Source organism: Saccoglossus kowalevskii, chromosome 15 (genome assembly GCF_978046115.1).
Source record: "Saccoglossus kowalevskii chromosome 15, keSacKowa6.1, whole genome shotgun sequence".
NCBI lineage: Eukaryota > Metazoa > Hemichordata > Enteropneusta > Harrimaniidae > Saccoglossus > Saccoglossus kowalevskii.
In genome coordinates this window covers 24,633,547-24,658,719 of record NC_140655.1, presented here as the reverse complement: position 1 = coordinate 24,658,719, position 25,173 = coordinate 24,633,547, and the positions used below count along the sequence as shown (strand labels likewise).

Genomic DNA, 25,173 nt, shown 5'->3' with positions numbered 1-25,173 from the left:
CCTGCGATTATCGGGTTATTTGTAAGTCTTCCATCTGTCGACGTCATGGTGTTCACGTGACTTTCAGTCAATAACGTCCTCTAATTACCGGTATCACGGAACGCGGTTACAGAAAAAAAAAATATATATATACGTTTTTTCCATCAAGTATTTTGGCTGAAATGTTGAAAATTAATCTCATTACCACTGCCGAAATATAAAGATCAGAAAATCATTGTCTTTGGCTGGCTATCTAATTTCGTAGTAACTTAAAAACCCATTTGATATTTTCATAATTTCTTTTCATGTCGAGCGAATGAACTTAAATGGGTTTTACTAGTTTTATTTTTCTTTAAAAAAAAACAGTTCGTTCTAGCCACTGTCATCTGCAGTGTCAATCCGTTTCACCATTGGGAACGAGAAGGAATCTATCGCAAATAAACAAAAATACTAGTATATATCTGATTTGTGGAATACAATACAATGGGAGGGGCTCTTATTCATGGAATGGAATACGTACAAGAAGGATGGCCCCTATTCGTAGTAAATACGTACGTGAGAAGGAACCTCCATCTATAGTGTGGAATACGTAAATAGGAGGGGCTCCTGACTGTGGTGGTAGAGAGTACGTACATGGGGCTCCTAACCCCCGGTTCTAGGCAACAGATTAGATGGGAGAGGGACTGCTACTGAGCTGTAGTCTGGAATACGTACAAGAGAAGGGGGATAATGGGAAGGTGGATGGCGTGTACGGAAGATGCACGGTGTGCCTAGAGCGCAAACATGCCATCTAGTTTATTAACCGTGCCGGATGAAAGGTAATGTTTAGTGTTAGTATTGTGCTGAAATATGCGCACTGGGACAAACTATCAAGTATCGAAGCAAATCTCGAAGGACTACTTACTACGATTCCCCATGGTGATATCGGTCAATTCCTGGCGCCAGAACAGCGCCATTGCACAGAGATACTCATCAGTTGTTTAATAGATTTTCAAATTTTGTAGATTGACCTTGAGATGTGGAAACCTCAGAGGAGGAAAAGTGGGTCATAGGTCACGCTCGTAAAAGTGACGTCACATGTCACGCGCAGAATATGATGATGACTTTGTGATCTCGTAAATTTTAAGATGGACTTGAACGATCTGTGACCCCACGTGATGGAATTTTAACGTGACGACCAGCCAGTCAATGCGTCAATTTCGGTGAAATCCACATTATGAAGTGATTCCCCGAATTGAAATTGGGTGCATGATGTATATTTCAAAAACGTCACATTCATTTTGTAAAGGATTGGCCATTAGAAACCTAGGCGAGGAAATGAAAACAAAACAGTTTAGTTTTGTGCTTTGAAGTTTTTTAGGATAACGCTGCTGTCACTTGTCTTTTTTCTCTCTTTTTCTCTATCAAAATCATTTTGAGTGCGAGTTTTTTTATGAACATATTTTTTCCCTGTAGATAAGTTGACTCGTATATTTTTCCCTAGCCTAGTACAGCTACGTCTCACAATAAAACTACCTCGAAAATAGACCATTTTCCGTTCACTGCGAGAATCACGCGTTGTGCGTGAAATCGAACGTAAAAACAGGACAAACAAAGGTCATAGCGTCGTAGTCGCGTCAAACATCGCGAGGGATTCGACAAACGCGAAAGTATTTCGGGGACATTTCCATGCTTAATAATGTGCTGTCCACATTTGATGATAGGCAATTTCGATTAAGTAAGGGTATTCGGAAGCAATATTCCTCTGTCGAAGATCGGCCGGTCAATGTAAGCTACGAAATAAAGAAATTCTAGTTCAAAATCAAATCGTTCGATTTTTGCGGCAGACGTTCGACGCGCGTCTTTCATGCATCTCGCGAGATCTCGCAATTGTACGGAAAATCATCTATCCCATATGCAGCGAGGACGAATACACGAAACATCCACAGCCAATCAAACTCTGTATATATATATATATATATATATATATATATATATATATATATATATATATATATATATATATATATATATATATATATATATATATATATATATATATATATATATATATATATATATATATATATATATATATATATACAGGCATATCTGTGTGAGTTATGAGGATGGTTCTCGAACTTAAAAAAAAATACGTAATGGTCGACCGCCAGCAATAAACATGAAAACATTGTTTTTGAGCTTCAATATTTCCGTAGTTTCGTTTTCCTGCGATTTTGGACAATTTTGAACAAAAGAATGCCTTAAGTTGTGAAACCTTGATTGCACAAAATGGCTGATTTCCCAGAAGGTACGAGCAGGGATCTGTTATGCTCGGTTTATGTTGGAATACGTTCGAAAACCTTTATTTTGCCTGAGCAGTTCACCTGGCTTCTCTGTGACCTGGTGGATTGTTTTCTAATAGGCTAGATAACGAGCCAAAGTGACGAGCACAAAAGGCAGTAAAACACGCTCAGATTGAAATAAGAACCGTAAAATAAAGTAGGCAGTTAAAGATGTCACTTGTAACAATGTCTCAACATCCGACGAGAAACTCTGCTACTGGTAGCCATCAGTCGAATCATCTGAGTGTCACGTGACCGAGCCTGGAATAAAACGTCCACACTTTTCATGAAAAATGGCGATAAAATTAGGTAATAATGACGGGCGATACACCTGGCAATTTCAATCGATAGAAATTGGTAATTATATCTTCATGTGCTTATATGATGCCGCTAAATAAATTAAAGGTATGATTTTGATTACAAGGGACAATAATGTGTCATTTGATTCGGGTGGAAGGCCGCTCGCTACATTAAAACACATCACTTAAGGTAGACTACTCATAATTTCTGAGAAACTTCAAGTCATAAATCGCATGACAATGATAATCATTATTTTATCATGTACAACAACGCTATCATAAAACAGCATTTCTTGTGTGTGTTACAATAAACACTTTATTTTTTTAATGGAATTACTTTGTCCATGTTTATTTCATTTATGCACGAAATGTGTGATAATGTAGTATTGTGATGATAATATAGCAGGAACACGTATGCATGTCCCAAGATAAAGAATTGGTTTCATATTTAATATTGTTAAAGAAAAAAATATAGATATATATATAATATATAGATATATATTTTTTTCATCCTATATCAACAGACTACAATTTGAGACATGGTATATGATCTCCGCCATTGCAACCAATTGTATAAACGTTATAAACAAACAAAAAATAATAAAATACAACCATCATTTTCTCAAACATTATGCTAGTGGTTTTTTAAAGTTAATATCGTTATCGTTAATCGGGGGTACAGTTCATTGGAAAATAAATTTGTGATGTTAATATTCGATTTCCATTTAATTAATAGCTCAATTTTCCAGCGTTTGAAATCATTGCAAATTTCTTCTAAAATGGCAAAATTAGAGAATTGGAATTATTGTCACAAAATAAACAAACCAAATGAAGCCTACCTAATGTGTCTACATATGAAGTTTCATGCATTTGGGCTGGTAGTTCTCAATAGTAAGTCGATAATATCGTGTGTTTTTTTACCAAAAATGACAAAAATCTTCGCTAAAATTATAAAATTGAAATTATCGTCACAAAATTAATAAATCCGATATCAGCCCACCCAAGGTACATATTACGTATCAAAACAATCGGGCTGACCATTCAGAAAAAAAAAAACAAGTCGAAACTACAAGTAACAATCACAAACATATTCATAATAAAAAATAAAAAACTATAGATATAAACACCAAATAAATAAATCAGAATGAGGTCATGGATGAAACATTCGAACTGCAATTTACAAGAAGTGACATTATGAAAGTTTGACCCCGGGCTAAAGACGGACGATGTAGAGCAATCAGTCATGAAATACGTTCAGCGTTAACCGACAGCGTAGCTAATAAAACGTCGTAATGATTTGATTGGATGACGCCTCCCGTACACGTACAACAGTATCTAATATTTGGAGGAGGCGTTTGAGTGGACATGTAACCAAAGTTATACATACATCAGCAAATAATAAACGTCTATGCCACTCATCAACTGTATTGGCGAGCTACAACATCCAGTTTGTCGCCCCGGCAACACTATTTACACAGTCTACCAAGGCCTTCCGCAACGGAACATTATGCTTGATATTGAGTCGAAATAGTTTGTCCATCCAGGGGGCTAGTCTAACAATATTCCATATTTTCCATCCTGGGAGGCTATTAAAACAACATCCCATATTTAGTTTAGAGATAACTAATAATTTACCATTGTTCTAAAGTTATACGCAGGTGTGCTAAACGTTCTCGGATGGAAGATCTCTTGCACAATGAAGAATTGTCTAAGCGAATATATGATAGGTGCTTTTTGAGAAATTTATTGTACAATCATGATTGAGACGCAATTTTATTTCGATGGTAGTTATCGTGAAATGATTATAGTCGGCTGCTTTTCATTCGGTTGTGTCGGCTATAGCGAGAAATTTAAGATGGCGGCCGATCTTTGAGAAACGGACTCGGAAATGGTACACCACCAGGTAACCGAACATCGCCAGAAAAAATGCAAAGGCTTTTCTTTCGTGCAGATCCAAGTGTTTCTTTTCTTATCGAATATGTTTCATAATATTAATTATCGAATATATTTCGTAATATTAATTATCGAATATATTTTGTAATATTAATTCTGATTGTTCGGTTACGTGGCAGTTGGTGTGTTCGTGCCTACGTCCAATCACAGGGACTGTGGTCCAATGAAGCACATGAAAACGGTGTGAATCGATATGACGAACACATTATTTGCATTTACTATTCTTACATTGAGTGGTTGTTACCGGAGTCCTCCTTTAATTCACACCACGTACAAAGATACGTTACATAACACGCTAATTGGGCAAGATAATCGCGTGACGGTTACGTAATCGTCGATTCATGAACTTCAACAGGTGTCTGGGCGCTGTATACAAGGTATTCCGAAGTACTAATACTCGTACTTTGTGTTCTGAGCACCGCCGACCACCCAAATCCCTCACCCCCACCCCTCATGCTTGGCCACATATAGTTGACGTTGCATCGTGATATATTTAATGTTATATTGTGTTATTATGTTACGTTACGTTAAATGTCATGCTGTTATGTACAATGCATGCACACTGAGACGTTCGTCTTTCAATAATTATTCACTGAACATTTTACACGATGGCGTATCTGACTAGTTCGAGATCACTAGTACGTGTAAAAACCAAGTGGTTGTCATAGCAACATAAGCAGTTCACTGAATGCGTGCTCTGCGAGGCACTGGGTAGCAGGGCGGATAAGCACAATTATAAAAATGATATTGCCATTACACCTCCAGCTATCAAAGTATGATTGTAAAAAAGATGTTACTAGGTATGTGTTTCGTTTGGATTTGGATTGGAAGGGAGAAGTCGCATTCTGGTTTTATTCGCCGCGTGTAAGGTGTTTTTTTTTGTCGCACACTAGCATGATTTCGGAGGTACGTACTCTTTAAATAGTGCGCAAGCGTAAATATGTGTATTAGCACGCAAAGTGGCCAATATATGGCAGATTTGAAGAAAATGTAAAATGTGTCATAAAGATATCTTTGTGCTAATTCTCAACAATCTCGAGGGTTAAACTTGGCCATATGCTATAATCAGAATATTTTCTAGCGAATGGGAAGCATGCGCAGTGCTCAGTGATTCATTTCTTGTAAATTGTTTAATATATATTGTGTTTTTCGTTTACCGCATCCTGCAAGCACGAACAATTCTTCGTTTGTAAACATAGCAATCCCATTCACGTGTTTTGTTGTGTTATTTTTCGTGTACACCTGTTAATGATGGTCCCGAGTTGATTGAATTAGCCGCATTGGCAGATAACAGGAACAACACTATTGGTCAACAAACAATGACATAACATCGAAGGACGACATTCTGTTTTCCACTGCGACTTGTATCCAACTGTTTTCCACCCTTTCCAGGGTTTTACGTGGCGCCGACCAGACTTGCAAACGCTTTCAACTGAAAAAATTATTGAAATTCACAAGACGTGAATGTTGTTTATCGGACAACATGTTGCTGTGAATTTCGCTCCATTATGTGACGTCATGGCGTTCTCACGCCCGTCATTGTGAGACCGACAGCACGGTCCAATAAAAAACAATGACGGTGATGTGAAAATAAAAACAGGATATTCCAAAGGGGGCGGAGAAGAATAGATTCTTAGAACATCCAAATTAACGAGAAAGTGAATTTCATGCTGCGATTACGTCGGTTTCCCGCTTCCCAGACTGCTTTTTGTTGATGTCAACGCTCTGAGTCTCAAAACGTCGGACATCTTCTCAAACCTCTACCGCCGCCACTGAACACTGCATCAATAACAAGTTTTAACTCTCCGACAAGCAATATTATTGCAAACGTATAATAAGTTAATTACATAGGAACAAACTAATTGTAAATTAAGCTTCGCGCAAATTGTAAAATCTAACCAGGTACGGCTGCTTACAATGCCACTCGGTAGAAAAAAACATGTAAACAAGCACTTGTTGTATTCATGTAGTTCTTACGTAAAACACGGACACAGTGATTAACCGAAAAGTGGTAAAAAAAACAATTCTATATACTAGTATTTCTAAGGCCGCTTTCACTTGCATGGTTCATGTGTTTTTCCACGAAACTTTAACCACGCGAGATGGTCCTTTTTTCTGTGAAATATCATATTGGGGCTATAATAAATAAGCTTGTCCGTTTTCTGGTTTCATCACAGAAAACAGAGGAAACGTGAATACTACGAGGTATTGAAGACAGAATACAGACGTGCTACGGCGAGCTAATTGGTGACGTATTTTGCGCGGGGAAACTTCCTCTAGATGTGACACAGTTACTGGTCGAGACTGCGAATAACTGTATTTGGAGAATTGGCATATTGTATTATTTTATTTAAACTACAAAATATTGGTTTATCTGTGGAAAAATAGGAACATTATCGGACGGCAATATGGAAGGCGCCACTCGACTGGCACGTGACTTTAGGATTCAATATTTTGCATTGAAAGTGAGCAGTTGGAGTTGTGCAAGTTGGTTTAGTACGACAGAACAACCAGGAGATGTCGAGACATTGGCAGACGCCGTGGCGTATGCAGACACAAGTGAGTTTAGACAGCGCCGTAGTTATGTGTGTGGCAACAGCGGGGGCATAGTTAAAAACACTACCAATACATTAACCAGAGCAAATTGCTATTATGCTCTACGGCAATCACGCTAAATCACGAGAAAAGAAACAACGTACACATACCGTGTATTGATTGGCAGGCGAAGAGTATAACCCATCTTTCGCAACACATCGTCAATTTTGATTAATTTATGAATAAAACAGGTCACGCAAAATCCAATGAGTATTACATTATGTTGTATATCAACGAGTAATGTTATCAAGCGTTTTGTAACAATTCTCCGCAACTTGCTCGTGAGAAACAGACTCTCCGACACTAACTTGGTACGACGACTTTCCCGGTATCAACAATTCAGTCGATGTGTCAAGTCATAGAACTTTCACTAATTTTTGAACAACTGTATTTGTTCGTTGGCAACTTTGTGCGACTTTCATTCATACGCGAAAATGGCTTAACGAGTCGATATTTGAACTGTCAATTACGCCCCAGTCCTTTGAGTTCGTACGGTTTGGCCTAAAGCTAAGGCCACAGCGATAGTGAACGAAATGAATAAGCGCATGGTATATTGAGTTGTAATCAGCGAAACGTATTTTTGTTTTGTTTTTTAACTTTGGCTCTGTTCACCAAAACACCGTGAACTGCTACGTGTAGATTGCTGTAGTAGTTTAGTAAGCTCTTTGCTTAACTGCTCGTTCATATGACGGTTGAACTTTGCTCGCTGCGTTGTGTTATGGCCAGTTGTACGGCGCAATGTATCATTGACACACTTATAATCTAAACAGATCGTTGCAAGTATCGTGGTCTATACCACGATCTTGTCAGCCTATATCGAGTCGGCAGTATATGTGTGTATAGTTTAAATGACACATCCCCCGTTTTCCAACCACGTAGAACACGGAAAGCGCCCGAGATTAAACTGAACTGCAATTTTTACGGGGTGCTCTCAATGTTGTGTACAAGAGGCCGAAGATTTGGGTGAAGATCAAGTCAACTAAATCATGAACTATGTCAACAATATGCAGTGTACTTGTCGAGCGCACGGGTAACTGCATATATAAACGATAGTACACGGTCATCCCATGCACTTGTATGGTTTCGTACATACGGCGTTAAACCGACTCTGTATCTGATATGGCACAGTACTTACCCGTTCGTCGTTGGTCCGCGTAGCCAGAGAGTACGGCAGGGCTCTGTAGTCGTTCTCATCGTCCTCTGGGTAGCCGTTTCGGTCCAAATAATCCCTGTCATAGGCGAGAGGGGACACAGTGTGTGAGTCGGTTAAAAAGACAACTAACGCTAAAACGAGTACACCAATTCTCATGATTAACAACACGGTAACTGATCGGTCACTGGCCGAACATGTACGTCACAATCAAGCAAGCAAGCACGCTGGCTGTTACGACGATAATGCTTTTATACTCCGCTCTATGTATATAATGCTTGGAGTTGAAGTGGAAAAATGCAAGCAGCCCTCAACCAATAAGGCGAGCGTGTAAGTAAAACAAAAAGGCTGGCTATGAAAAGGAACGCCCTAAGTGCGGCTAATGGGAAGGGCGCATACAAAGACGCGCTTAAGATACTTGTCTGTCGGCTCGACTACTCAAACTGAGGCTATGCATACTGTCGTAAACGGGGTGTAGCAACCAGTCCACGACAAGTTGGTCATCTCAATGCTTCATGATAATATCCCAAAAGCGCATCAACTTTACTCATAACTGACTTCCCCCTTGAACAAATACACTCACCCATTTTTATTGGAGCTTCTGCAAACATTTTAATAGCTCAACAAAGGAAGACCCGTATGTATTCAATTCGGTTCTTCGTCGAGTTACGAACTTGTCCGAAATATATTGTTTCTTTGGCAAGTAGATGGTGTCGAAAGGTACTCGTTAAAAAAAGAAAAGTGCAGTTATTGGAGAAAGGGCCAACTGTAGGGTCCACAGGTTCGCACTAGTGGCATGCTTACAATCAATTTGAAGACATATAACGAAGCCATTCGGGAGAGCTCACACATTCTCCCATGTACTTGTCAAGGATTTCCGCGTTTTACATTTTAACACTCGGGTTTTAAAATCTGGCTTCAAGGTGCTTCAACGTAAAACACTCAGTGTCTACGAATACGGTTTGTTTTTTACTGGCTACGTGAATTGAATAGGGGGTCCTTCCAATAGGAGGTGCGAACGGATTCGCTAATTACTAGTCTTCTTTGTGTTTGCATTCACGCTACACCAATAGCGTGACCGTGACTTTTCGTCAGTGCACTCACCCGCAACTATGCTAAGCACATATCTCGCGTGTTTTTTTGCGTAAAACGACAAAATAATAGGAAATAACTGTTCGCGTTTTCTATCGAAGAGCACCATTTGGCTTCTGATTTTCACTTTCCATTTTCATCAGTATCTTTGCAGGTATTCTTTATGGAACGTTTTTTTTTTCTTATTCTATTCGCTAATTTAACCGAATTTCAGAATTTAATAATCAATCATTACCGAATTCGGGAAGCGCACAGCTCATACCTCAAAGGACCAAACACAAGTACAATTTTTTTCACCGTGTTTCTGTGCTGTGGAAATCGTTTACTTTTCACTGCTAGTTATTTTCATGATTTGATTATTTTTTCGCATGGTTCGTAAAAAACAACAAAAAGTCAATGGCACTCCATGCCGTAAACAGCAGCAGAAAAATCACTGCAATAAAATCTCGCGATTTTGACTGACTCGCGAACTCTACGTAAAGCGGTTTACAGCGGTACAACTGTAGCAAAGATCACAGATTGACAGGAAGTGGAGATAGTAGCAACGTGCTTCCCGGCACACGCACATCGACCGTTGCCGTTCTCGCGTAAACTTCACAGAAACTTTGACCTGAGTACTCTCTCGGTGCCTAGCAACAGAGAAATGTCCCTAAACGCCGGTTCGCATGTATATAGGTCTCTCCAAAATGACGGTTTCTGGGTTTCAAACAGATGACGAGTGGTACAATGATTGGTGGTGAAGTACAGCGAATGGTACACTGGCGGCTAATTAGGACGTGAGACCATTATCGCCATCTTATTGCACACTACGTGGACCTCGCCAAGTTGTACCCTTTTAGCGTCGGGTTAATAACAATCCTTCGCAACATTAACAATACAACCCATCATTAGGAAACACGGACACATACATCGGTCATGCCTCTATATTGTTACGTTTCCACCAACCCACTTCTGCTTTCAAACGGGCTTGTTTCAGTCAGTACGCATTTTGCGCTTTTCTAACGTCGTCGACCTTCCAATTACCAACAAAAACTGGTAATTTCGAAGTGTAACCTCTTAACATTAATGTGCGTCTACGGTTACATTCTACATGAGAACGAAATCTCTATCTTTCTCCTTCAAAGTAGTGTGGTTACTATGACTAATAACAATGAGTGTCCCATATTGCGACATCCGGGTAATTAAACTGAGTGTGTTACGTGTGATATATGGATTTGAAAACGAAATATACGTGTTTTACATTACTCTGTTATACTGTGCATCTGTCGGTGCTCACCTCTCTTTAATCAATACGTATATATATATATCGTTTCGAAGATGGTTTCCATGGTTACGTACTAGGCCACATCACGGTATCTTGCGCATCGTTTTTTTTACTAACTAGTTCAGAAAGCATTTTCGTGACATCGTAACAGTACTCCTATAAATTGGTTGCGGGGGAAATTCTGTCTCCTTTTTAATCCGCCATTGGGAACTGAGGCCTGGACGGTGGGTGCCCGGGGCGTTATTTTGTTCTTGCTATTAGTTTGATAGCTACCGCGTCCTATAACGAATATTAGCTCTGGTCACGTGATTGGAATGAGAACGTTGCTTATTTTCGTTTGACGTTTTGAGAGACGGATTAGACGGACTCGTTGTGTAAATGACAGCGCGTTAATTTCCCTTGTCAACACAGTTGTTGGTCTTTCCCGCAACACCCACCTTCCTGGGGTCAATCTAAAATGTCATCACATTTCGGTAATTCTGTAAATGCTCAATATTAGCCGGATGACGTCTGAAGAAAAGGTTATTTATTAATTGTCCTCTAGATCCTTGATGACGTTGCTGCGCAACCAAATTATGCAAATCACATCCTGCGTTGTTTCTACGATGCCGCAGTTCTATTCCGAATCATATACCATGTCTCACTAAAACAACTGTTCTTACAAACATCTAATCGTGATCTGAGTTTTTGGACACCAAAGCAGGGCACTAGATGATCATAGACGTGATCCGGGGGAATTGTGTCCACTAATAAGTCTATGATTTTAATCTACAACCTACAATAAACCAAACGCTGCGCATATGAGTTCAATGACTTTGGGTTTGATTGTTATAACTATTGGGGTTAGACATATTTGTTTATAAATCTATTTTCTGACATATTCCATGTAAGATTATTTCTCTGTGCATATTTTTTGTTTTCAAATTTATCCCCTGCGAAGTGTTTGCAATCAGTGCTAATATCATTGTTAGCGGATATAAACATGAAACTACAGAAAGTTGAAAAGATTCCACAGGTGGTGAACTGTCTGTCTTAGTGTCACAGCCGCACTGGGTTACCCAGTATCATTCCGCCATTGCCAAACATCGTCCTTTCTGCTTGTTCCTAACTATTAACGTTTATCAAAATCTTGTTCCTGAAAAATGTAAAAAAAAAAAAATACACAAATATTCGCTACCATCGCTTTCGAGTGTGTCGCTTTACTCGAGTTGACCGGAGCGCTGCGTGCATTACCTTCGATCGCAGTCAGGTTTCGCCCGAGCCCTTTTCCCGTATGCAACGACTTACATGATGCACGAGACTCAGGATCAAGAGAAATATTAAGGCATGCACACAACCACAGTGACGAATCCGACTTTGAGCATAAGAGTATATCTATTGAAATTCATCGATCTATATCGAGTTCGAATAAATCCGACCAGCAAGTGTAAAAAATCAATAAATTTGTATACATGTTTTAACCGATATTTGGAATCGTGATGACAACTGCGCTAACCTATGATCGGTACGTTTCGGTAACTTCCGATAGCGTTCGGTAGCTCTGATAGGATCTGACCTCGGTGTTCAATTCAACACGGGGTGTTAAACTTTGGAACAAAGTCACCAATATCCTGGTCAGACTAGATTTGATGAAACCAGTGTGTGTCATGTTACATTTTGATTGAAAGATGTCGCGTATATTCTCATGCGTGGAATTTGGTTTAACATTAAATAGGTGCACTTGCAATAAAAAGACAAAGAAGAAAAAAACATTCACAGTGACTAACCCAAACATAATTTTCATATGACCCTACAATCAGTAAGTACTGTTTCAATTCATGCGTTGATTGCCCATCCCATGTTGGCCGGGGAAAACATCCCATAGGCGCTGTTAAACATTCTTTCTCTTTTGCCACATTTCAAACTTAAAGCGCGGTGGTCGTCGCATGGCGCGTGTTCGAATGTATTTTACACGCGTTGTATACGTCGCTATGAGTCCCATATCGAACAGGACGCGGCGCGACGACTGCCGCCATTTAAAATTCAGGTAAAATATCATAATTTTTCCAACACAAAAAAGTCGATCGAGCTTTCGCTGAAAAAATAACGTGGGTGTTATGAAATCGCTGATTAGGAAACAACACCCCTGAAACAACAATTGTTTATGGAAAACCAAAACTGGGCAATAATCGAGACAGACAGACAAACATTTGTATCACCAAACTGATGAAGCGTGCCAGTGTACGAACACGTTATTACAGTCAGACACATGTCCATTTCAGTTGAATTGAATAAAATTCAATCGTGCACTCAACAGGCGTTAATGGGAAAACACACAAACAAATGGAACAAGGTGGGCAGCGTAGGCGAGAGCTACTTTTTCGCTGTCCATGTTAATCTTTATATTTCAAAATAGGAATTTCGGAACTACGTCACGGAAGTGTATGTTTCTTTGTTGCAATTAGACAGTAAAGGTCATCTCATTTTTCATACTACTAAGAACTAAGATTGCCCATTGTTAATCAAATCGATACTTTGTGTCTTATTTAACTTCGTCTTTTCGTGGAAGTGGGATAATTTTAACGTTTTTTGTTGCCAATCGGAGCGCATTATCGTTCTTAATGGTTGGATTTAGAATCGTTACGTTTGCGGGGGAGGCACTCGTTTCTATGCACTGTACGTCAAAAATCGTAATTTTTTATAATCATTTTCGTAACTTTTCCGTTGCGGCTCTGAAAGTAACATGCTGTTTTCCTGACAAGTACATTCTAATTGGTTAAATTAGACCACATGACATAAGCCGGTTCATTCAAGATGGTAGTTTGGTCATCATTTACTCTCTCAAACAAGTATGCCTTAGATTTTCGAATTTATGACTTGAAGCTCTCGGCTTGTTGCCTACCGTGTGTACTACATTGTAAATTATTTGCGTGTATCATTTTGCCTTTTTCGAAAACAAACATACTTGCCTCTAAGTAGGTGTTTTTGGTATTTATCAATGATTGCTTAAGTCAATCCATAATGCGATTGCCGTTGATGATACATGGTGTTTAATAATTTAATAATAAATTTCAATACGTGGAGTCAATTTTTATTTGCGATTACGTGTCTAAGTCAATTGGTAGCACGCGTTACTAAGCAACAGATATTGTCTACTGCAAGTAGTAAATGCCTACTCTTTGTTACTTAAAGCGCGGTAGTCGTCGCGCTGCGCATGTGTGACATTTGTGTTGATAAACATTGATTTTCCCACAATCCAATGCGCTCTTCAAATGGAAATCACAAGTATGAGGTTTGACCTGGGCGAGATATGCACTGATTACCGCCGGTGACTCCTTGATACCTTCGAATAACTTGAAAATTATCTAATTAAATCTTGGAAACGTCTCAGTTCATACTCGTTGATCTGCGCAACAGTCAAAGTCGCCATATTTGTTTATATGAGACCCATATATCTCGCACATGCGCAGCGCGACGACTAACGCGCTTTAAACGCACGACAATGTATAAACTAACGCGCAGCTGACTTTAGTTTTACATTGATGTCAACTAAGGAATGTACATTTTGTTTAATTTACATAAATAAAAACGACGTATTGTTTGCTTTGTCATTTGCTCATGAATAATTCAATATATAACACTTGACATTTGCATGACCTTTCAAATACCCGTTTCTTCTCTGAAACCTCCATTGGAAATTCAATAGCTCCAAAGTGTGGTTGTTATGCCACAGGTATCTGTAGCAGTTACACTTAGCATATGCTTGTGACTGTAGATATAACACTATACATATGTGAGGATTTACTAAAAAATAAACCTGAACGTGACCAAGAGTGGTATAAATGGTCACATGACCGAAAGTTGTATAATTCTCGTTATTGGAATTTGGTTAAAGTGAGAAAAATCAGGCAACCCTCTCGATATACAGAGCGACAAATGAAGATGAAACGCCACAGTCGCCGCACCTCGTCGTGTTCGATATTCATAATTCATGTTCGAGTTCCACACGCGTGTAATATAATTTGACCTAATTTGACGTGGTCTAGTACATATCATTAATTTCATTATCAAAAACAACAATATCCAATAAATTTATCATATTTAAGTAATAATAGCTAACAAACGTAAATGATGAGGTAAAATCTACTAATTAAACCATTATTACATAATCACTAAATATGAATATCGTATGGGTTAATGAAAATAAATTTTAGCGCGTATCACAACGGTTATTTGTCGATAACAGCCACCATAGTTTTAAAGGGCGACAGTCGTCGCTCTGCGCATGTGCGACATTTGTGTTGATAAACATTGATTTTCCCACAATCCAATGCGCTCATCTAATGAAAATTACAAGTATGAGGTTTGACCTGGGCGCAACTTGCACTAATTACCGCCAGTGACTCCTTCGATACCTTCCAATCACCTAAAAAATACCTAATTAGAGCTTAGTAACATCTTAGTTTGTATTCGTTGATCTGCGCAACAGTCGAAGTCGCCATCTTTGTTTATATGAGACCCATATATCTCGCGCATGCGTGGCGCGACGACTACCGCCCTTCAAACTAAAAAAAACATCCTACTATCCAGAAAGAAGGACGTGCGTAGCATATCTATATATAAGGCGATAGCGTACATGTACCACAAGAAGTGTATACAGTACTAATATTTACATTTCACATAAACATTATTGTCCACCCCTCTCAACGTATTTAGCTGATGGTGGTAACCCGATCCACAAACGTAATTTCAGTACATTTATACTTTCGTAAAGAAAAAAACAGTTACTAACAAACGAGAATATTGAAAGTATAAACAAGAGGGTCTTGTTGTTGCGTCAATTTTAATATTAGAAAAAAAAAGTTTCTTTACATTTGTGGGAAACTGTTCAAAAAGGATCTTATTCTTAAGTGCCTTTAGCGAAAATGTTTGGTGAGTGAATTTAGTAGATTTGGAGGAGCACCAGAGCTCATTTTTTAATTGTGTATATTAATTACAAATTTAAGAAGTACAATGAAAGAATAAAAAGAGAGTTGAACCGAGGTGGCTAACACGGCAATAAAATAGACGAGTTTCGACTTTGACCGCGAGTTTCTTGGTTGCTAAGTCACTAAGCAGATGGATTATTTTCCGAAATCCTGCGTTATGCGTGAAATCGAACGTAAAAACAGGACAAACAGAGGTCATAGCGTCGTAGTGGCAACAAATATCGCGTGGGATTCGACAAACGCGAAAGTATTTGGGGGATATTTCCATACTTAATAATGTGCTGTACACATTTGATGATGGTCAATTTTGTTAAAGTAAGGGTATTCAAACGCAGTAATCCACTGTCAAAAATCGGCCTTTCGATGTGAGCTACGAAATAAAGAAATTCGAGTTCAAAATCAAATCGTTCATTTTTTGCGGCACTCTAACTCCCAGGCAGAGTTCTATTTCTACGAATATGTACTTTCGGCGTTCTAGCCGCAAGGAACTCTGGGAAGGAGAATGGGAACACTGTTCGAGAGGCAAAAAACAAGTCTCGCGCCCTTCTCGCTCCCAACGAGATCTTTCTATAAGGACTATTTGCATGATTTGCTGACGTAATTTCATTGTCATAGAAACTTTAGCAATGAACAGATTTACAGCGAAGAAAAAAGAGTTATCATCATGTTGATGTATTATGGATGAGAATATGTAATTTTGATAGTGTTGTTTGATACTGTGCAATGATAAATACATCGTGAGCTGAACACGTTCTTGTGACACGCACACTGGTCGTGTTGGTACGTACATTAATAATCGATGTACATGCGTATTCTTGTTTATATTTCATCTATTGCTGTGTCCTGCAAACGCAGCAATTTTAGTTTATAATAAATCGTAATCCATTGACGACTACGATTCACAGTATGGGGTATCCATATTTCATCTTCAATCCACCAATTAATAGAAGACGTTGACAGGAAATATTGTCACTGTTATACGCAATAACAATGTCAAACGCGCTTGAGTAAGATTATACCTCAAAACAAATCAGAGAAAATTAAGCAAAATACCACCTTCAATAATATGATTTTCATCATATTTCGTTAGAGCGAGAAACTTGATGACAGTAGCAAATACAAGACTTGTCATTGCCACTCTATTCTTTCCCATCTGTGCTGAATACCATGGTTACATAGATGGAGGCAACAATGGGGGCAATGGCTAGAGAGATCGAATCTTATTTGAAGGAAAAGAAACAAGTCTCGTGGCTCTCCTCAAGATAAATTAACTTGTTCACAAACTAACTGTTTTGATTAAAAAAACATCCATGCTTCATGTGATGTAGTAAGTGTCAATACGTTTGTGTAATTGATCGAGTGATCGAGCTTGAAAGAAAACTTTCAATCATATTCTAGTTTAGTTCTGTCTCATCATATATGTGTGACTGACTTCTGATAAAATGATGAATGTTGTTTCATCTGTCACAGTAACCCACACCTGCAAAAAAATGACTGGCAAATAATCCAATACTCTATCGTGAAGGTGCGAGTTATTAAAGAGCGGTAGTCGTCGCGTCACGCATGCGCGAGATATGGTCTCATATAAATAAAGATGGCGACTATGATTGTTGCACAAATCTGCGAGTACAAACTGAGATGTTACCAAGCTTTAATTAGGTATTTTAGATGGTTGGCAGTCACTGGTGGTAATTAGTGCAAGGCTCGCCTCAGGTCAAAATTCATACTTGTGAATTCCTGTGATGAGAGAGCATTAGATTCTGGGAAAATTAATGTTTATCAACACAAATGTCGCACATGCGCGGCGCGACGACCACCCCCCTGTAATGTTAATATTACTCTACATAGAACAGCTATCTTAATCTAGTACATAATATTATAGAGAACACGTGTCTTAATCGGTGACAGATACGACTTTAAGGTCTTAGTTAAAGCTGAAATTGCTCATTTGAGTAAACACAGGGAAGGTTCTTAAATGAGCTGCTATGTACTCAGATGGTTCTAGGTAGAACTAGTATGCACTACTATGGTTCTAGGTAGGACTAGTATGTACTCAGATTGTTCTAGGTAGGACTAGTATGCACTCAGATGGTTCTAGATATGATTGGATTGTTCTAAGATTGTTCTAAGTGTGACTAGTATGTACTCAAATGGTTCTAGGTAGGACTGGTATGCACACAGATTGTTATTGGTATGACTGGTATGCACTCAGGTTGTTCTAGGTAGGACCGGTATGCACTCTGATTGATCAGGTAGAACTGGTACACACTCAGATTGCTCTAAGTACGACTGGTATTCTATAAGATGGTTCTAGGTAGGACTGGTATGCACTCAGATGGTTCTAGGTAAGACTGGTATGCACTCAGATGGTTCTAGGTAAGACTGGTATGCACTCAGATGGTTCTAGTTAGGACTGGTATGCACTCAGATTGATCTAGGTACGACTGGTATGCACTCAGATGGTTCTAGATATGACTGGTATGCACTAAGATGGTTCTAGGTAGGACTGGTATGTACTCAGATTGTTCGAGGTAGGACTGGTATGCACTCAGATTGTTCTAGGTAGGACCGGGATGCACTGAGAATGTTCTAGATAGGACTGGTATGCACAGAGATTGTTCTAGGTAGGAATGGTATGAACTCAGATTGTTCTAGGTAGGACTGGTATGCACTCAGATTGTTCTAGGTAAGACTGGTATGCCCTCAGATTGTTCTAGGTTGGACTGGCATGTACTCAGATTGTTCTAGGTAGGACTGGTATGCACTCAGATGGTTCTAGGTAGGACTGGTATGCACATAGATGGTTATAGTTATGACTGGTATGGACTCTGATGATTATAGGTTGGACTGGTATGTACTCAGATTGTTCGAGGTAGGTCTGGTATGCACTCAGATTGTTCTAGGTAGGACCGGGATGCACTGAGAATGTTCTAGATAGGACTGGTATGCACAGAGATTGTTCTAGGTAGGAATGGTATGAACTCAGATTGTTCTAGGTAGGACTGGTATGCACTCAGATTGTTCTAGGTAAGACTGGTATGCCCTCAGATTGTTCTAGGTTGGACTGGCATGTACTCAGATTGTTCTAGGTAGGACTGGTATGCACTCAGATGGTTCTAGGTAGGACTGGTATGCACATAGATGGTTATAGTTATGACTGGTATGGACTCTGATGATTATAGGTTGGACTGGTATGAACTCAGATGGTTCTAGGTAGGACTGGAATGAACTCAGATGGTTCTAGGTGGGACTGGTGTGCATTCAGATTGTTCTAGGTAGGACTGGTATGCACTCAGATTGTTCCAGGTAGGACTAGTATGCACTCTGATTGTTCTAGGTAGGACTGGCATGTACTCAGATTGTTCTAGGTAGGACTGGTATGCACTCAGATTGTTCTAGGTTGGACTGGTATGCACTCAGATGGTTCTAGGTAGGACTGATATGCACTCAGATTGTTTAAGGTTGGACTTGTATGCACTCAGATGGTTCTAGGTAGAACTGGTATGCACTCAGATTGTTCCAGGTAGGACTGGTATGAACTCTGATTGTACTAGGTAGGACTAGTATGCACTCAGATTGTTCCAGGTAGGACTAGTATGCACTCAGATGGTTCTAGGTAGGACTGGTATGCACTCAGATTGTTTGAGGTGGGACTGCTATGCACTCAGATTGTTCTAGGTAGGACTGGTATGCACTCAGATTGTTCCAGGCAGGACTAGTATGCACTCTGATTGTTCTAGGAAGGACTGGTATGCTCTTACATTGTTCTAGGTAGAACTGGTATGTACTCAGATGGTTCTAGGTAGGACTGGTATGCTCTCAGATTGTGCTAGGTAGAACTTGTATGTACTCAGATGGTTCTAGGTAGGACTGGTATACACTCAGATTGATCTAGGTACGACTGGTATGCACTCAGATGGTTCTAGATATGACTGGTATGCACTAAGATGGTTCTAGGTAGGACTGGTATGCACTCAGATTGTTCTAGGTAGGACCACTATGCACTTAGATTGTTTTAGGTAGGACCGGTATGCACTCAGATTGTTCTCGGTAGGACTAGTTACACTCAGATTGTTCCATGTAGGACTGGCATGTACTGAGAATGTCTAGATAGGACTGGTATGCACTCAGATTGTTCTAGGTAGGACTGGTATGCACTCAGATTGTTCGAGGTAGGACTGGTATGCACTCCAATTGTACTAGGTAGGACTGGTATGCACTCAGATTGTTCCAGGTAGGACTAGTATGCACTCTGATTGTTCTAGGTAGGACTGGCATGTACTCAGATTGTTCTAGGTAGGACGTGTATGCACTCAGATTGTTCTAGGTAGGACTGGTATGCACTCAGATTGTTCTAGGTTGGACTGGCATGTACTCAGATTGTTCGAGGTAGGACTGGTATGCACTCAGATGGTTCTAGGTAGGACTGGTATGAACTCAGATGGTTCTAGGTGGGACTGGTGTGCATTCAGATTGTTCTAGGTAGGACTGGTATGCACTCAGATTGTTCCAGGTAGGACTAGTATGTACTCAGATTGTTCTAGGTAGGACTGGCATGTACTCAGATTGTTCTAGGTAGAACTGGTATGCACTCAGATTGTTCTAGGTTGGACTGGTATGCACTCAGATGGTTCTAGGTAGGACTGATATGCACTCAGATTGTTTGAGGTTGGACTTGTATGCACTCAGATGGTTCTAGGTAGAACTGGTATGCACTCAGATTGTTCCAGGTAGGACTGGTATGAACTCTGATTGTAGTAGGTAGGACCAGTATGCACTCAGATGGTTCTAGGTAGGACTGGTATGTACTCAGATTGTTCGAGGTAGGACTGGTATGTACTCAGATTGTTCCAGGTAGGACTAGTATGCACTCTGATTGTTCTAGGTAGGACTGGCATGTACTCAGATTGTTCTAGGTAGGACGTGTATGAACTCAGATTGTTCTAGGTAGGACTGGTATGCACTCAGATTGTTCTAGGTTGGACTGGCATGTACTCAGATTGTTCGAGGTAGGACTGGTATGCACTCAGATGGTTCTAGGTAGGACTGGTATGCACATAGATGGTTATAGTTATGACTGGTATGGACTCTGATGGTTATAGGTTGGACTGATATGAACTCAGATGGTTCTAGGTAGGACTGGTATGCACTCAGATTGTTCCAGGTAGGACTAGTATGTACTCAGATTGTTCTAGGTAGGACTGGCATGTACTCAGATTGTTCTAGGTAGAACTGGTATGCACTCAGATTGTTCGAGGTAGGACTGGTATGCACTCCAATTGTACTAGGTAGGACTGGTATGCACTCAGATTGTTCCAGGTAGGACTAGTATGCACTCTGATTGTTCTAGGTAGGACTGGCATGTACTCAGATTGTTCTAGGTAGGACGTGTATGCACTCAGATTGTTCTAGGTAGGACTGGTATGCACTCAGATTGTTCTAGGTTGGACTGGCATGTACTCAGATTGTTCGAGGTAGGACTGGTATGCACTCAGATGGTTCTAGGTAGGACTGGTATGAACTCAGATGGTTCTAGGTGGGACTGGTGTGCATTCAGATTGTTCTAGGTAGGACTGGTATGCACTCAGATTGTTCCAGGTAGGACTAGTATGTACTCAGATTGTTCTAGGTAGGACTGGCATGTACTCAGATTGTTCTAGGTAGAACTGGTATGCACTCAGATTGTTCTAGGTTGGACTGGTATGCACTCAGATGGTTCTAGGTAGGACTGATATGCACTCAGATTGTTTGAGGTTGGACTTGTATGCACTCAGATGGTTCTAGGTAGAACTGGTATGCACTCAGATTGTTCCAGGTAGGACTGGTATGAACTCTGATTGTACTAGGTAGGACCAGTATGCACTCAGATGGTTCTAGGTAGGACTGGTATGTACTCAGATTGTTCGAGGTAGGACTGGTATGTACTCAGATTGTTCCAGGTAGGACTAGTATGCACTCTGATTGTTCTAGGTAGGACTGGCATGTACTCAGATTGTTCTAGGTAGGACGTGTATGAACTCAGATTGTTCTAGGTAAGACTGGTATGCACTCAGATTGTTCTAGGTTGGACTGGCATGTACTCAGATTGTTCGAGGTAGGACTGGTATGCACTCAGATGGTTCTAGGTAGGACTGGTATGCACATAGATGGTTATAGTTATGACTGGTATGGACTCTGATGGTTATAGGTTGGACTGATATGAACTCAGATGGTTCTAGGTAGGACTGGTATGCACTCAGATTGTTCCAGGTAGGACTAGTATGTACTCAGATTGTTCTAGGTAGGACTGGCATGTACTCAGATTGTTCTAGGTAGAACTGGTATGCACTCAGATTGTTCTAGGTTGGGCTGGTATGCACTCAGATGGTTCTAGGTAGGACGGATATGCACTCAGATTGTTTGAGGTTGGACGTGTATGCACTCAGATGGTTCTAGGTAGAACTGGTATGCACTCAGATTGTTCCAGGTAGGACTGATATGAACTCTGATTGTACTAGGTAGGACTAGTATGCACTCAGATGGTTCTAGGTAGGACTGGTATGTACTCAGATTGTTCGAGGTAGGACTGGTATGAACTCAGATGGTTCTAGGTGGGACTGGTGTGCATTCAGATTGTTCTAGGTAGGACTGGTATGCACTCAGATTGTTCCAGGTAGGACTAGTATGCACTCAGATTGTTCTAGGTAGAACTGGTATGCACTCAGATTGTTCTAGGTTGGACTGGTATGCACTCAGATGGTTCTAGGTAGGACTGATATGCACTCAGATTGTTCTAGGTAGAACTGGTATGCACTCAGATTGTTCTAGGTTGGAATGGTATGCACTCAGATGGTTCTAGGTAGGACTGATATGCACTCAGATTGTTTGAGGTTGGACTTGTATGCACTCAGATGGTTCTATGTAGAACTGGTATGTACTCAGATTGTTCTAGGTAGGACTGGTATGCACTCAGATTGTTCTAGGTTGGACTGGCATGCACTCAGATTGTTCTAGGTAGGACTGGTATGAACTGAGATGGTTCTAGTTAGGACTGGTATACACATAGATGGTTATAGTTATGACTGGTATGGACTCTGATTGTTCTAGGTTGGACTGGCATGTACTCAGATTGTTCTAGGTAGGACTGGTATGCACTCAGATTGTTCCAGGTAGGACTGGTATGCACTCAGATGGTTCTAGATAGGACTGGTATGCACTCAGATTGTTCAAGGTAGGACTGGTGTGCACTCAGATTGTTCCAGGTAGGACTGGTATGAACTCTGATTGTACTAGGTAGGACTAGTATGCACTCAGATTGTTCCAGGTAGGACTAGTATGCACTCAGATGGTTCTAGGTAGGACTGGTATGCACTCAGATTGTTTGAGGTAGGACTGGTATGCACTCAGATTGTTCTTGGTAGTTCTGGTATGCACTCAGATTGTTCCAGATAGGACTAGTATGCACTCTGATTGTTCTAGGAAGGACTGGTATGCACTCAGATTGTTCTAGGTTGGACTGGCATGCACTCAGATTGTTCTAGGTAGGACTGGCATGTACTCAGATTGTTCTAGGTAGGACTGGTATGCACTCAGAAGGTTCTAGGTAGGACTGGTATGCACATAGATGGTTATAGTTATGACTGGTATGGACTCTGATGATTATAGGTTGGACTGGTATGTACTCAGATTGTTCGAGGTAGGTCTGGTATGCACTCAGATTGTTCTAGGTAGGACCGGGATGCACTGAGAATGTTCTAGATAGGACTGGTATGCACAGAGATTGTTCTAGGTAGGAATGGTATGAACTCAGATTGTTCTAGGTAGGACTGGTATGCACTCAGATTGTTCTAGGTAAGACTGGTATGCCCTCAGATTGTTCTAGGTTGGACTGGCATGTACTCAGATTGTTCTAGGTAGGACTGGTATGCACTCAGATGGTTCTAGGTAGGACTGGTATGCACATAGATGGTTATAGTTATGACTGGTATGGACTCTGATGATTATAGGTTGGACTGGTATGAACTCAGATGGTTCTAGGTAGGACTGGAATGAACTCAGATGGTTCTAGGTGGGACTGGTATGCACTCAGATGGTTCTAGGTAGGACTGATATGCACTCAGATTGTTTAAGGTTGGACTTGTATGCACTCAGATGGTTCTAGGTAGAACTGGTATGCACTCAGATTGTTCCAGGTAGGACTGGTATGAACTGTGATTGTACTAGGTAGGACTAGTATGCACTCAGATTGTTCCAGGTAGGACTAGTATGCACTCAGATGGTTCTAGGTAGGACTGGTATGCACTCAGATTGTTTGAGGTGAGACTGCTATGCACTCAGATTGTTCTAGGTAGGACTGGTATGCACTCAGATTGTTCCAGGCAGGACTAGTATGCACTCTGATTGTTCTAGGAAGGACTGGTATGCTCTTACATTGTTCTAGGTAGAACTGGTATGTACTCAGATGGTTCTAGGTAGGACTGGTATGCTCTCAGATTGTGCTAGGTAGAACTTGTATGTACTCAGATGGTTCTAGGTAGGACTGGTATACACTCAGATTAATCTAGGTACGACTGGTATGCACTCAGATGGTTCTAGATATGACTGGTATGCACTAAGATGGTTCTAGGTAGGACTGGTATGCACTCAGATTGTTCTAGGTAGGACCACTATGCACTTAGATTGTTTTAGGTAGGACCGGTATGCACTCAGATTGTTCTCGGTAGGACTAGTTACACTCAGATTGTTCCATGTAGGACTGGCACGTACTGAGAATGTCTAGATAGGACTGGTATGCACTCAGATTGTTCTAGGTAGGACTGGTATGCACTCAGATTGTTCGAGGTAGGACTGGTATGCACTCCAATTGTACTAGGTAGGACTGGTATGCACTCAGATTGTTCCAGGTAGGACTAGTATGCACTCTGATTGTTCTAGGTAGGACTGGCATGTACTCAGATTGTTCTAGGTAGGACGTGTATGCACTCAGATTGTTCTAGGTAGGACTGGTATGCACTCAGATTGTTCTAGGTTGGACTGGCATGTACTCAGATTGTTCGAGGTAGGACTGGTATGCACTCAGATGGTTCTAGGTAGGACTGGTATGAACTCAGATGGTTCTAGGTGGGACTGGTGTGCATTCAGATTGTTCTAGGTAGGACTGGTATGCACTCAGATTGTTCCAGGTAGGACTAGTATGTACTCAGATTGTTCTAGGTAGGACTGGCATGTACTCAGATTGTTCTAGGTAGAACTGGTATGCACTCAGATTGTTCTAGGTTGGACTGGTATGCACTCAGATGGTTCTAGGTAGGACTGATATGCACTCAGATTGTTTGAGGTTGGACTTGTATGCACTCAGATGGTTCTAGGTAGAACTGGTATGCACTCAGATTGTTCCAGGTAGGACTGGTATGAACTCTGATTGTACTAGGTAGGACCAGTATGCACTCAGATGGTTCTAGGTAGGACTGGTATGTACTCAGATTGTTCGAGGTAGGACTGGTATGTACTCAGATTGTTCCAGGTAGGACTAGTATGCACTCTGATTGTTCTAGGTAGGACTGGCATGTAC

At 40.4% G+C, this 25,173-nt stretch overlaps 1 protein-coding gene across 1 annotated transcript in view; it reads right to left on the bottom strand.

The window, feature by feature from the left end:
- The window catches only part of LOC100377565 (adipolin-like), a 73,324-nt gene that overhangs the window by 14,064 nt on the left and 34,087 nt on the right, over nucleotides 1-25,173 (bottom strand). The window contains exon 2 of the mRNA XM_002733714.4: nucleotides 8,286-8,379. Within this exon, the coding sequence (XP_002733760.2) occupies nucleotides 8,286-8,379 (94 nt within the window). The remainder of the gene's footprint in view (nucleotides 1-8,285; nucleotides 8,380-25,173) is intronic.